At 54.1% G+C, this 13,998-nt stretch overlaps 1 protein-coding gene across 2 annotated transcripts in view; it reads right to left on the bottom strand.

The window, feature by feature from the left end:
* Positions 1-12,135, bottom strand: part of GALNT16 (polypeptide N-acetylgalactosaminyltransferase 16) — a 93,377-nt gene extending 81,242 nt beyond the window's left edge. Inside the window, exons 1-2 of one of the 2 annotated variants that reach the window (XM_059182431.1) lie at positions 12,013-12,135; positions 11,374-11,662 (exon numbers count right to left, since the gene is read on the bottom strand). In XM_059182431.1, the coding sequence (XP_059038414.1) occupies positions 11,374-11,550 (177 nt within the window). In that variant the 5' untranslated portion in view covers positions 11,551-11,662; positions 12,013-12,135. The remainder of the gene's footprint in view (positions 1-11,373; positions 11,663-12,012) is intronic. The other variant, XM_059182432.1, reaches the window with a different exon arrangement.
* Between the last annotated feature and the right edge of the window lie 1,863 nt (positions 12,136-13,998).

Genomic DNA, 13,998 nt, shown 5'->3' with positions numbered 1-13,998 from the left:
TATCCTGCCAGTAGACTGGTCCCAGACAAGAGCCAACACACCTCTTCTGAGTCAGTGAACAAGTGTTTTAAAGCTCTTGTCACATCTCTTTGGTTAGGGTTCTGATCAGCTGAGATGATCCACTTCCCCTCTGCACATCTAACTCAGCGCAAGCCTCATCCCTGCTTCTTCTAAGTGCTTCTTCTTCCTCATCCCTAACTTCTTAAAACACGTCGCAGGTCTTTAAAGTGGAGGAAAATTCTAAGAAGACAACCTCATCAGGCAGAATCAAGATACACAAAGCACGTGTTCTACAGTCCCAGTCCGTGCCGTTTACAGACATGGCTAATCAGCCGCCTCTTTCCCACTCAGTCCCGAGGTAGCCTCAGCTGCCTTCTCCCCCGGCCTTCTCCTCGGGGCTGCAGGCGGCCTCTTCCACAGGCTCTGGGCTGGCCGTGGAGCCGAGACCTATTTATCATTCTGGCTCTAACAGGATAAAGACTGAAACTCCGAAAGCAACAGACTGGAACTAATCCCTCTACTTTCCAAGGGAGTAAAAGGCTCCCTGCTTCCTTGCTCCGACCCCTCCTACCCAAAACCCATTTTCATCACAGTGAGAGCTTAGAAGGGATTTTGAAAAGAGAAGAGGTTGCAGGAAAACACTGGCCTTGGCTTTAATGATGGTATGAGGACGAAGGCCCATGCTGGGAGGTGTCCCGTGCCCATAGATGACGGGGCATGAGGAGCCAGACTCTGCAGCAGCAGGACCAGAAAGAACTTACCCCGAAGTCAAGGTAAATTGGGAATGTAGTTACATTCTTCACTTGACGTAAAACCTTCTGCTGACAACCTCCTAGCACTTTAGAGAGGGCGTGTCAACACGTGTAAGGACCAGCTCAGCCCAAAGAAATAGAATGCTAGCCACGCAGAATTTACATATTTCTAGTAACCACATTAAAAAGGCAAAAAGAAACAGGTAAAAATGATTTTAATAGTGTATCTCATTTAGCCCAATACATCCGAATATTATCATTTCAAAATGTAGTCAATATTTTCAAATCCTTTCCTTGTACTCAGTCTTTTGAAATTCAGTGTATGTCACATTTACAGCACATTTCAACTGAGACACTAAATTTTTGCTGGAAATACTTGCTCCATATTGACAGTTCATAAACTTTACAGTTCAAAATGTAGATTCCACAAACTTCAGTTCTTCCAAACACTCCTAAAAGTTGCCCAATAACTGAAATGAGTGTTTGCTTTTCCACTTTAAATTAATTAAAATTAAATAAAATTAAAGCTCAGTTCCCCCTGTTGTACCAACCACACGTCAAGCGCTCAGTAGCCACATGTGGCTGTGGCCATGTAGTGGTCAGTGCACATCTGGACCACGCAGCGCTCTGGCTACCAGGGACAGGGGCCACCCTCCACCAGATCCCCTGTGACCAGGCTCTACTTGGCACATCCCTTTTGGCTTATGGCTCCCCAAAGTCCTCCATCATCTTCCCTGGTCCCTGCAGTGTGTGTGCTCTCTCCCTGGGTTCCCATTCTCACTCTGGCCTCAGGTCTGGTGAACTATCTGGGGGCTCTGGCTCAATCCTACTACTTGACTCCTTTAAGCCATCAACACCAGCTCAGACATCACTAATGGATCACATCTTCTTTCTCCCTGAGCCTCAGGCAAGTCTCTACCCCAAACCCTTGGATACCGCCCCCAACCTCTCCTACTCCCCTCAGCCTCTTCCCCTTCCAACCCTGCGAGGAGGAACTTCACTTGGAGGGGAAAAGCTCGGTTCTAAGCAAAGAATCTGGTCAGAGACGTGCTAAATGAGGTGCCAAAAGCTACCCTCCACCCCTCAAAACCGACTGAAGACTTGACAACTTGGCAACATGGGTCCCTTCTGGCTGTGGCCTCCCTGGGCCAGACCCCCTTGAGATGAAAGACCTTGGAATGTCAGAAGTACTCCCCAACAGTTGGTTAAAAGAAGCGAAAAGCCAGTGCTGCTGGGAGAAGATAAAGGGATGAAAATGTGAACTCTGAAAAGCAGCCACTGAAAGGGCATGACTGACAGCAGTCTGGAATTGAGGGTGTGTGACCTGAACTACAGAGACAGCGCTGGCGGCTGTCCGGGGACACATGAAGCCTTATCATACCAGCCACCAGGGCACTGGGGAAGCCACCTGGACATCAGTGGACACAGTCTCAGACAGGCCTAGGCAGAGCAGTCTTGCCCCTGAAAGCAGCCCCTTTCTTCCACTGCCTGCCTGATAAAAAGTCATGTGGAGTCCTTGATCCTGCCAGGCCTCGGGGGCCCATGCCATGTCTGAGGGAAGGCCCCAGATGCTTCCGCCTTCGGGGTTCTGCCGGTACAGAAAGGGAACCTGCTTGTACACAAGGACAAGACTTCCAAGTTCCTGCATTGCCAGAAAACATCCTTTCTGGGGTCCCAAATGCACAATGCACCTGAGGAGAATGCAGTGAAGCAGACGAGGAAACAAAGGGGCACTCGACCAGGTACCACCCTATGGAGGAATTCTTCCCACACAGAACTCTCCCTCCCGAGACAGAGCCCTCCCGAGACAGAGCCCTCCCCTCCCCTGCCTCACTCCTATTTCAACAAGGGCCCCATTATCTTTTGTCTTTTAAATCTCTTCAGGCACCAGCACCCTCCATTCCCCCTCACCAGGAGAGAGAGAGAGAGAGAGAGAGAGAGAGAGAGACACAGAGACACAACACACACAAGTACCTCATTGATCTCACTTTATAAGGAAATGAAGTGTTCCAGCCATAGACTGTTTTTCGAAGAACTTAGTTACCTCTTTAAGAATCAACACTTCCCATTATATTTGATCACATTTCTGGAAGATGTTCTGAACGGAATGACAGTCCGCTGACGTACCCAGCCTGTACACTGGGTGTAATTTATCACTTCCTGATGACTCAGGGACATGTTCCTGAGCCTCCTCCCCACAGCCTACGGGCCTAATGACCCAGACTTCCACCTTGGGCCACTTATACCCTTGCTGAGCCTGCCCCAGCCAAGTGCCCCGGGCACACACCCTGCAGAGATGGTGCCCTGGGCCTTGGCCCTCTGGAACATTCTCCCGCTAGATGCCCGTATGGCTCTCTTTCCATTCATGCCACAGCTCAAACACCATCTTATCTGAGAGGCCTCTCCTGACCATCCTTCTCTCGTCTCTCTGTCCCCTTTTGTGGCTTTATTTTATTTTCATGGTATTTATTTCATGGTATTGCCCCCCACTCCACACCTAATGCATTGTATATTTATCTGTTTATGGTCTGTCTCTCCCAGACTAGGATGCGAGCTTGTCAAGACCAGGACCTTTTACCCAGTTTGTTATCTCCAGAGCCTGGAACAGTCCTGACACATAGTAAGTGTTCGACAAATAATTGTCAAGAGAAGGAATAATGATGCCATCAGCACTCTGACCAGTGTGTGTGTGTTCAGGAAGAGGGGGACTGCTCCAAACTCCTATGGCCTTTCCTGGTTGGTTCCTTTGTTGTCAACTGTCGTCCCTTCTCGGTGTAGCCGCAGCTCCTAGCAATTCTCTCATCTCACTTCTTCTAATCTGCTGGATTTGTAACCCCAGAAAAGCGAAAGGCTACCAGGAGATGGCCAACCTCCTGATCTCCTTAAACTGATTTTTATGATGCTCATTTCCAGGTTGGGGCCTAAGGGCAATGACCACTCCTGTCTTCTGAGTCAAGTGCAAGGACGCAGGACTATCCATTCTCTGTTCGGGGGTCTTTGTGCTTTCTTTTTGGTCTCCCCAGATGGCCCAGATGTCTGAAGTCCACCCACAGACACCCCTGCATGAGTGTCTGTGAGCAACCCCAGACACACAAATACCGCAGGCCTCTAGTATAGCAGAGAGGGAGCTGGGCAGCTCCATCAGACAGCGTTCGAAGGGAAGAGAACAGGGGCGGAGTAGGTCCAGCTTATTCCTTATGAAACCTTGAAGGTTTCATGCTCTTCTGCACATGAATGGTCTGGCTCTTTGTACACCTCACCTTATGGCCTTATTCTCTTTCATCTAGGCACTAGCAGACCTTGAGCCCTGGTTTGGGGCCACCTCACTTCTTCAGAAGTAGGTCAACAAAGCTAAAGATGGTTTGAGTTGAAAGGCGCCTCACAGGTCCTATAGTTCAATCCTCATCTGACCGAGGAGGGGACTAAGGCTCAGAGAGGGGAGGTGACGCACCTAAGAAAACGTCACCCCTTGGGGGCAAGACTAACCCTAGAAGTGGGTCACTTGGTTTTCATGCCACATCATCTCTCCATCCCCTCACACTTTCATTCCCCTGTGGCCAACACCTGTTTCCATCTCAGGCCACTCTGTTCTGCCAGGTCCTGACCCTTCAAGGGCCTCTAATGGCAGGTGTCACACTCTGAGCGTGTCAAGAGATGTCACCCACCTCTGAGCCCTGGGACATGCTATTCCTAATGTACATTGAGCCACACCTCACTTCATGGAATGGCAGGAAAGAGACACTGGGGCCCTTAAACCACACCTGAAGCTCTTCCTAATGGGTCCAGAAGAGTTGAAAGGCTCTCCCTGGGACAGACTTGTCTCCATGTCTTCCCAAATGTGGCCTGAGCCTTATCTTGCCTAGGGAGTATAATCGAAAAGCGTTCTCCCATTTGCTCCCTGAGTTCCAAAATACTCCAGGCTGCCACTCCTACCTATTCCAATATGTTCACAAAAATCCTGCGGGTGGTCACACTGTCTCCAGCCAGATACTGTTCTAAGGTATAGCTGAAATTCAGGGTGTCGGGGAGATGGGCAGGCCTGGCTTCAGTCGGGCAGAAAAGCTTTGTGGGCCTCATTCCGAGGAGCACGAAAGACACTAAATACGTTTGCTGTTTCGTGGCTTTGCCTCCAACCAACCTCGCCCTGCAATGCTTGCCTGCTTGGTGGCTCCAAAGGAACAGGGAGGGGACCGCACAATGGCTGACTGTTATGGGCCTTTCAATCATCCTCCTCCCTGGCCTGGCCTCTGTGTTCTCAGCCAGCCCTGCTCCCTACAGCGCCAGGTCCCTTGTGGTGTAAGAACTGAACCCTATTTCAAACCCCATCACAGAGCTGCCTGACGTCTTAGGAGATGGACAGACAGCAAGACTTTTCTCATCCCCCGGCAACTGCTGCGAAGAAACTGCTGCCCCGTTGACAGGGGGTGTGAAGAGAAACCCTGGTCATCCTTTGGACTGTTCCAGAGATGGGTGGTTCAGTGACCGTTGTCCTCTCTCACTGCAACTTCTATCCACTCACCCCAGTTCTATTCCTTCACGCCTTAGGGAATAAGTCACATAAACCTCTTGCCTTTTCCATTGGCTCAATGCTGAGCACTGATGGGGGAGTCAGAAGTGTGAGATGTGGTTAAGAAGTTTACTTCCATCGAGGAGTCGAGAGTGATTTTATTCAACACTGAATACATTTTAAAATAATTATCCCAAAGGGCTTTGTCATTATAATGTTAAAAGATGTTTATTATAAAAAACGTCAAGGTGGGGCCACTGGGTGGCTCAGTGGGTTAAAGCCTCTGCCTTCGGCTCAGGTCATGACCCCAGGGTCCTGGGATCGAGTCCCGCGTCGGGCTCTCTGCTCAGCGGGGAGCCTGCTTCCTCCTCTCTCTCTCTCTGCCTGCCTCTCTGCCTACTTGTGATCTCTGTCTGTCAAATAAATAAATAAAATCTTTAAAAAAAAACCCAAAAAACAAAAAGCGTCAAGGAGCACCTGGGGGGTGCAGTCAGTTAAAGCACCCGACTCTTGGTTTCAGCTCAGGTCTGATCTCGGGGTCGTAGTATCAAGCCCCGCGTCGGGGTCTGCATTCAGCACACAGTCTGCTTGGGCTTCTCCCTTCCTCTTCCTTTGCCCCCTACCACACTCTCTCTTTCCTCTCATTCTCTCTCAAATAAATAAATAAATCTTAAAAAAAAAAAAAATGTTGAGGGGCACCTGGATGGCTCAGTCAGTTAAGCATCTGACTCTTGATCTCAGCTCAGGTCTCGTGGTTGTGAGTTCAAGTCCCACCTTGGGCATGGAGCCTACTTAAAAAAAATGTTGAAAAAGCCAAAAGACGGATGGGGGGATTACCCATAATCCTACTTTTCTACTGCTAACATCTTGTTCTCAATGGTTTTTGCGTTTCTTCCCCCACCAAATGTTTCTGGAGTCAACACAACGCGGATCTAAGTACTCCAGGAAAGAGACGCTGGGGCATCAGCCTTGGTCTTGCCCTAAAGATGCTTCAGGGGAAAGAAGACATAGCTTGGGCCTCACAGGCAGAAACACCTCGTTCTAAAGGCACTTCTTACTTGCCTGATTGTGGATAAGTAAGCCACGGTTTACTCATATGTCAGCTGGACCTGATAATGGCACCTACCTCGTCAGGTTGTTGAGGGGAATCTGAGAGGTTGAAGTTTGTGAGACATCTACCATAGAAGTAGCCAGCGAACATAGCCTCCATAAATATCACACAGAGGTAACGGCCTTGACAGAGGCCAGACAGGTAGGGACCAAAGAGAAGTGTCCATTTAGAGGAGAGACACCAAGGCCCTGCAGGCCATTTCCAGAGCCGTTGCACACCGTCTGCGAGTGCACCCAGGAAATTGTCTGATTGGCCTGCACCCCTCCACATCTCCTGAAATGGCATTTCCAGACCCAATGGCTTCCTCTGCTCCCAGAACTGGTAAACTCGACTACCAGAGAAGAAAGCCAGGCCCAAGGCCTGGAGCAGCCAGTGCGGGAACTACTGCTACTGCACAGAAATTTGGCGCCCATCTGAAGAGTGAGCAGCACCTTAGAATCCTGGGACCTCGGGCCTCAGGCCTCCCAGGGAGGTGACTCTTGGGCTCTCAGGCCCTTACCAGTCTTGGTGCCTCTGTTCTGTCCCCAAGTCCTACAGGAAGGTCTCAGCATGACCCAGGCTGGGACCCAAGTGACAGGAGACCAGGTGCTTCCCAATCTGAGCCCTTTGGCAAGGGGAGGTACAGGTGAACATGCATCTCCCTCCCCATCCTCTGTCTTGTGCGTGGCACCTAGACAAATGAAATATAAAATCATTTTCTGTCTTTTAGGCAAACCTTATTCCACAGTTCCGAAATGCACACATGATAAATAAAATATGAACCCATCAAGATCTTGTTGAAGCCTCCACTCTCAGGGCACAGCACCAGGAAAGCCATCTGTCACCCGTGTCCCCTCCTGCTCGGTGAGCAGGGATCCCTTCGAGGCCTCGGGGGTCACTGCAGGACCTCATCCTGACAGGGACCTGTCCCTCCACAAGCAATAAACCTCACAACGCGCCTCAGGAAAATTCCCTTGAAGCCAATTTATTTGCTTCTAGAAATGAAGCTCTTCATGAGCTTGTCTAAGGATCAACAAACCTTAGAAATCATTTAACCCCCATTTGACATAAAATAACCAAGGTCCAGAGATACAAATATTTTGTCCGTAATCATCAGCAGGATTCGAACTGGAGGATAAGAAAACTTGTGCCTGGGGCGCCTGGGTGGCTCAGCTGACTAAGTGTCTGCCTTCCACTCAGGTCATGATCCCAGGGTCCTGGGATGGAGTCCCACATCGGGTTCCCTGCTTGTCGAGAGAAGTCTGCTTCTCCCTCTCCCTCTGCCTACTGCTCTGCCTACTTGTGCTCTTTATCTCTGTCAAATAAATAAATAAAATCTCAAAAAAAAAAAAAAAAACCCCAAATCAAAAAACAAAACAAAAAAAAAACCTCGTGCCCAAGACTTTCACGGTTCCAAACAGGCAATGTTGCAAATGAGTACCCCTTTCCTGAAAATATTCGTAATGGACAGTCTTTTAAAAATATGCCTGCAAAGTGAAATTCCGTGTAGCACCTTAGCATCCCACCCATGCCTCTTAGAGAACTAGCATATGGAAAACCTGGGTGCCAAACCAATCACAAATGTTCTTCCCGACTGCGAGGTCTGAGGATCGAAGGCCGGCCGTGTCTGCTCAGCCGCCTGTTTTAGCGGCTGTCCAGGGCCAGCATGCATCAATGTAGATTCAAGTGGATTTCCCCAAATCCACTGCCTTGCTCAGAAAAAACGGCATGGAAAAATCACGAGTCCTGCCACATCGTCAGCAGCCACTTAGGGACGGAGTCAGTATCTCCCTGTAGTTTTACACATTCCATAACCAATTTTTCACATCAAAATTTGTGACACATGGGCTGACAGCAGGACAGAATATTAAAAATCAGGACCTCCCTGAGAAATCCGGGCCATACGGTTGCTATGCCGACACCCCGCAATGCCAAACAGCGCCTCCAAGGTCTGGAAGCAACTTGGCCAGCTTCGAATAGCCCAGACATTGTGAAGGCAGAGCTGCCCCCCCTGGCCCAGGCTCTTAGGCAGACCCTCCCTTTCCCAGCTCTGCTCTCCAATTCCCCAGGGGAGTGATGATGACGCTTGTCTGAATTTTCTCAGCCTCTGTCAGCAGCGCTGGCCACATCATTCCCTAAGAATTTGAAAACCCACATGCAGCGTCCTGGCCCAACTAGACAGAGACATGTTTTAGAAGGGCAGGGAGACCAGTGAGAGGTTCACCACAGCGTTCCGGGAGAAAGCAACCCTCAGAGGCACCTGCCTCTTTTAGGCAGGACATAGGGTTCAGCCCCCAGGGAGATGAACATGCATTCCCCTACCTCCTTAGCTATGCTCAGGTTGGAGCCAGGAACAAAAACACTAGGATGGGGGACCTGGGGGGGTGGTGGTGGTGAAGCTTGGCTGCTCCCAGAGACGGGCAGAAATCCTACTTCATTCGCCTAACAAGTACTTATTAAGTCTGGCTGTGTGCATCAATATGGAGATGTAAGAAGCTTCCAGCATAGTCCCTGCGTGACAGCCTATATGACTAATAACCCTCCTGAAGTGAAATACCTTGGAAGATAGGAAGACAATGCAAGGCTGTGTCCAGGGAGGTGTGTGACTGGGGACCAATGTCTACACAGCAGAACAGAGCTAAAACTGAAGAACAGAGAGAGCACTGGCCAGGGCCCGCGGTGGCCGGACAAGAGGCTGTGGCTCACTCCCCCAAACTCCCACTCTCCCTCTCTTCCTGCACCTCCACTCCCTGGATCCCAGGATCTTCTTGATAATCCTTCACACTTTAAACTTAGCTTCCAGTTCACAGCCCTGCTCCAATCTGCAGCAAGTCGAACCCCATGGGAACAAGCAGAGGGCCGGAGGTTGTTCATGGGTGCCCCCTCACGACCTCTAATTTCCTCCCCTCAAAACTCGGTGGGGGCCTCCAGCAGAGCCCGTGCCCCCCCCCCCCTCACCGTTCCAAGGCTCTTGGTCGGAGCGGCCCTCCTGGCAGCTCTCGGAGGGCAAGGAGGAGTGAGGATAGGTCCAAGAGCAAGGTCAGGATTCTGAAGGAGAGACAATTGTGAGGAGACCCATACTCCAGCTCCACTCCCACCGACAGTTTCCCTGGGCTCTCTTCCTTCCCTTCCCCTTCCTCTCTCCCTTCCATTCTCCCCTCCCCCCTCCTGCTCCAGCTCAGACCCTCTTCCCCACACATCACCAGAGCGTCACCAGAGCAAAGGACAGAACATCTGGCCAGCCTGTCTCTCCCCGGCCGATCCAAGCCCCGTACTCTGAGACCCGGGCTGGCCCTCTCAGGGTGTAAGAACAGGGTCTCTCCGATGGGTCCTGCACAAGCTCCCTGCAGGTCTGGGGCCACTACTGGTTTGGCCAGTTCCCACTCCACTCTGTCAGTCTGCCCAGATCCCAATACCCTGGAGTCTTTACACTGGAGGATTTATGCTCATCAGCCTTTCCGTCCAAACATCCTCAAGTGCTCTGGAAACAGTTCCTAGTGACAGGGACCCTGGGCTCAGAAGGGAACACGCCACCTAATCAGGCTCACCCACAGAGTTCAGCTGGACAGGGATCTGGGAGTTGGGGGAGGGGGGCTGGGGAAAACCCATAAACCCCAAGGTCTCCAGAGGCAAAGCTAGGAAATACGGTTCCCCTGCAGGGGTTTTTTTTTTACGTCTTCCAGAGGTGGGGAGCGTCGGGGTGGGGGTTGACAAGACACGGCATCTGGGGCAGGTTGGGAATATGTGAACATTTCCACATTGACACCCGCCTCCACCATATTCCTGGGGCTCAGCTGCCTTTGCAGAAATATCCCAGATTCTACTCCACACAAGCCTTCGACCTCCTGAACCTGCATCTCCCCTCCCAGAGGAGCTTCGCACTCCTCCCTCCCCAGGCCCAGATCTTCTCCATCCGAATGGCCACCCAGCTCTACTCTCCCTCCTTGGCCCCACACTTTGCTCTCCCTCCTCCTGGTCCTCTTCTGGCAGAGCTGCCCCAGCGCAGCAGCTTGTTCCGAGGGTCGCCCGAGGCTCTCGCCCACCACCGGCTCTTGTCGAAAGAACGCAGTCCCCCGACCGCGCCTCTCCGCGGGTCCCAGAGCCTCACGCCTCAACAGGTGCCCCTGCTACACAGGGCTGTCACCCGGGGCCCCGGCGGAGGCGGCGACAGCAACGCCCCCTGCAGGGAGGCGGGGGCTCCGCACGCCCCAGCCCAAGTCCCCGGAGCGCCTAGGGCCCCGGCAACGTCGCGGAGGCCCCCGCCGTGCTCCGCCACCTTTGTTTCCCCACTGGCGCATCGCGGAGTTGAACGCGAGAGAGGGAATCTCCCAGCCCTAGCGCACACACTGCCAGCTCGCCAGTCGTGATGGATCCTCGTGTTGGGGTGAAGGGCGCATACAGGAAGAGAGACCTTTCCCGGACCCAGAGAACGCCGCGGGTGCAGTGGGAACTCGAGTCCTCCGTGCGAGAGAAGCAAGTTCAAGTTGATCCGAGCCGAAAAGGGGGCGCAAAGCCCGGCGCAGCCCCTAGCGACCCTGCCTTACCCTACGCCCCCACCCCACGTCCTTTGCCCCCCGGAGACTAGAGAGGGGCTGCGCACCGCCTCCTACGCGCTCAGCCGCGCGAGGTTCCCACTGCTGGCTCGCTACGCGCAAGGTCCAGCTGCCTTCCTGGGGCGGGCGAGGTGCGTACTGTCCCCGGCCCCCGACCCCCAGCCCCTGGCTCCGCCCGCGCAGTGTTGAGAGAGCCACGTTCCCAGTCGCGCGCGTTCGCCGGGCCCACCAAACTTGCAGCACTTTCTCCCAGCCCCCATCCGCTGTCACCCTCCCTCCATCCGTGCGCCCTGGCCCGGCTGGCCCGACAGAGGTTGCCATAACAACGGACAGGAATGCTCCAACATATACAAAGCCGGCAGGGCGCGGCGGGCACGCAGCCCCCTGCCCCGCGCCCTCTGCAGCCGCGCGGGGCTAAGGACGCGCGCCGCGGCTCCCCGGCCGGCCGCCCGGCGCGCAGGGCGTACTCACAATGAGCGGGATGGTGCGGTCTTCGCGGAGCTGCTCTGGCCTCCCGCCGGCCCTCTGCGCGCCCCGGCCGCCGGAGGATGCTGCGTGGGCTCGGTTGTCCTGCCATAAGTAGTAGAAAGTGCCCAGGATCCAGGCTACGGTCAGGATGGCGATGGCATTGGCGCGGATCTTCCTCATGGTGGGCGGGCGGGCGCCCCGAGTGGGGGCCCGGGCCGGTTGCTCTCGGGGCCGGGGTGGGGGCGCTCGCAGCCCCAGCTGTTTGTTTTCGCTCGCGCCCGGCTGCTCAGTCCTGCAGAGCAGAAAAGGGAGAGAGGTGGGGGGTGGGGGGTGATAGGGAGAGACAGGAGCGCGGAGCGATCCTCACGGTCCTAATGCCCTTCAGCCCCGAGCGCGCGCGTCCCCCGGGCGCCCATTCATTCGCGCGCAGAGCCCGCCCCGCGCTCCAGCCCCCGCCGGTTGCCCCGGCCGCGGCGCACGGGTAGAGGAGCACCGCGGGTGCGAAGCGGCGCTGGAGCAAGGCCCCGCGAGCCAGACGCCCGCGGTGGAATGGCGACGGGCCAGAGCCAGCCTCTGCTCCCACAGCTCAGCGACCGAGCGCCCGGCGCCTGCCCCCGCGCGGCCCTGGTGGGTCCCGCCTACCTCCACGCACCCCCGGCCGGAGCGGCCCTGAGTCACGGCTGGAGATGCGCGACCCCGGCCCGGGCCCGCGCCGCGAAGCTGCAGTTCTGGGCTGCGCTTGGAACTGCGCTCTGGCGCCGGGTTTAAGGTGTGTTCTGCGAGGCCTCGGGAAGGGACGGCTGGGCGGGAGGAGAGTCTGGAGTTTGCCCCGGAATCCTCCGCAGCCTAGGATTCCCAGCCGCCCAAAGGCCCGCCCCGAGGAGGGATTGGAAGCTGGTGCACTTGACATTCGAAGAGAGCGGAGGGTTTGAGACTCGGCTTCGCCGCCGCCACCAGTGGAAGGATGGGGGTACAACTACCCCCATATCTTTCACCGGCCTGGGGCTCCCAGCTTTCAGGAGTCTTCTCTCCAGACCTTTCACTGTCCCCTGAACAACCATGGGTATCATCACAGCTATTTGTCAGGGAGAAAGGAGACCAGAGAGGCTGGAAGATTGGCCCGAGGCCACACGACTAATTAGTGGGCAGAGCCCAGTCTAGAAGACATCTCTCCGTTTGCACTTTCACAGAGTGCAAAACACGGTGGTGAGACACAGACACAGAAATCACAGAGATTTGGCCCCAGCCCCAGAGGCACTGAGAATCCGATGTGAACCGCTTGTGTTCAGAGCAGAAGGCAAGGTGGGCTCCACACAGTGTCCGGCACAGAGCAGACTCCAAGTGGGTAAATGTCCCATAAACTGAGCAGGGATTACAAAGGAAGGAATAATGCATTACAAGGTAGTCTTAGGGGAGGCTTCTCACAGAAGGTGGATAAACCTTTGAATAAATTCTTAAAGATTATTTATTTATTTATTTGACAGACAGAGATCACAGTAGGCAGAGAGGCAGGCGGCGGGGGTGGGGAGCCCGATGCGGGGCTCCATCCCAGGACCCTGGGATCATGACCTGAGCCAAAGGCAGAGGATTTAACCCACTGAGCCACCCAGGCGCCCTGAATAAATTCTTAAGAGGCAGGACAGGGCAAGGTATTGGATGCCGGAGTAGTGAGGTCCAGAGGATGGCAGAGCTTGATGTGTTCCAGAAAAAAGAGCCGCCCGGTATTGCTGGGGCCCAGAATGCTGGAAGGGACTTGGGAGTTCACTTTGGGCAGGCTGGTCCCTGGACGTGGGCAGAGTTAGCACGGAGTTTGCTTCTTGCTGGTGCTACTGGACTCTGGCTCTCACAGAGGGTCCTGGCCCACATTAGGTCCCCAACTCTAAATGAAGCAGCCACAGGACTCAGGCAAAGGTGAGGTCACAGCCCATGTCTTCCCCAACCACCGCCATCAGCAGTACTCATTTCCCCCCCCCCCCGTTTCTCTAGCATGCAGGACTGAACCATGCATGTAAGAGAGGCTCATTCTGTTTCTGTTGGAATGAAGGAAAATGAAGAAAGAAAAGCCTAATGAGTCCTTGCTGCAGAAGGATCATGGTTGCTACCGCAGTACCCTCTTGCTCACTCCGAACAAGACCGTGAGGGGACGTCAACAAGTCCAGAAACAGCCACACCGAGAAGAGGACCCTGGAAAGAGTGTACAAAGAGGGTCTCACAAAGACTAGCAGGGAATCCGAGGCCCGAGGCAGGTGGTGGTCGAGAACAACAGGAGATGCTGTGGAGATGCCACTGGCCCCGGAGCCGTGGGTCAGCCTTGCTCTCCTGGGTGTCTCTTGTCTGGGAAGTTTAATTAGACAGCTAGAGGGGCCAGGATTCATCTCTGTCAAGCCAAGCCATTCCTGGTTTCCCCAGGAATCATGAGGCTGATCCAGGGGTCATGCCCTCTGTGGGAAGCCAGGACAAGCTTGCTGCCTAAGAGTCAAGCCCCACGGGCATTTCCAAACCATAAGAAAATGTAAGGGAACTGCCCTCCTCGTGCCCCCACTTCCACACAGGCTCTCGGGTCAGCAGAGTGGAAAGACTTGGAGGATGGCCCTCCGTTGCCACTGGCCGCTTCCCTCAGCCCAGCCT

This window comes from Mustela lutreola, chromosome 7 (genome assembly GCF_030435805.1).
Source record: "Mustela lutreola isolate mMusLut2 chromosome 7, mMusLut2.pri, whole genome shotgun sequence".
NCBI lineage: Eukaryota > Metazoa > Chordata > Mammalia > Carnivora > Mustelidae > Mustela > Mustela lutreola.
Note: the sequence above shows the minus strand (reverse complement) of the source record. Positions and strands in the feature narration are given on the sequence as shown.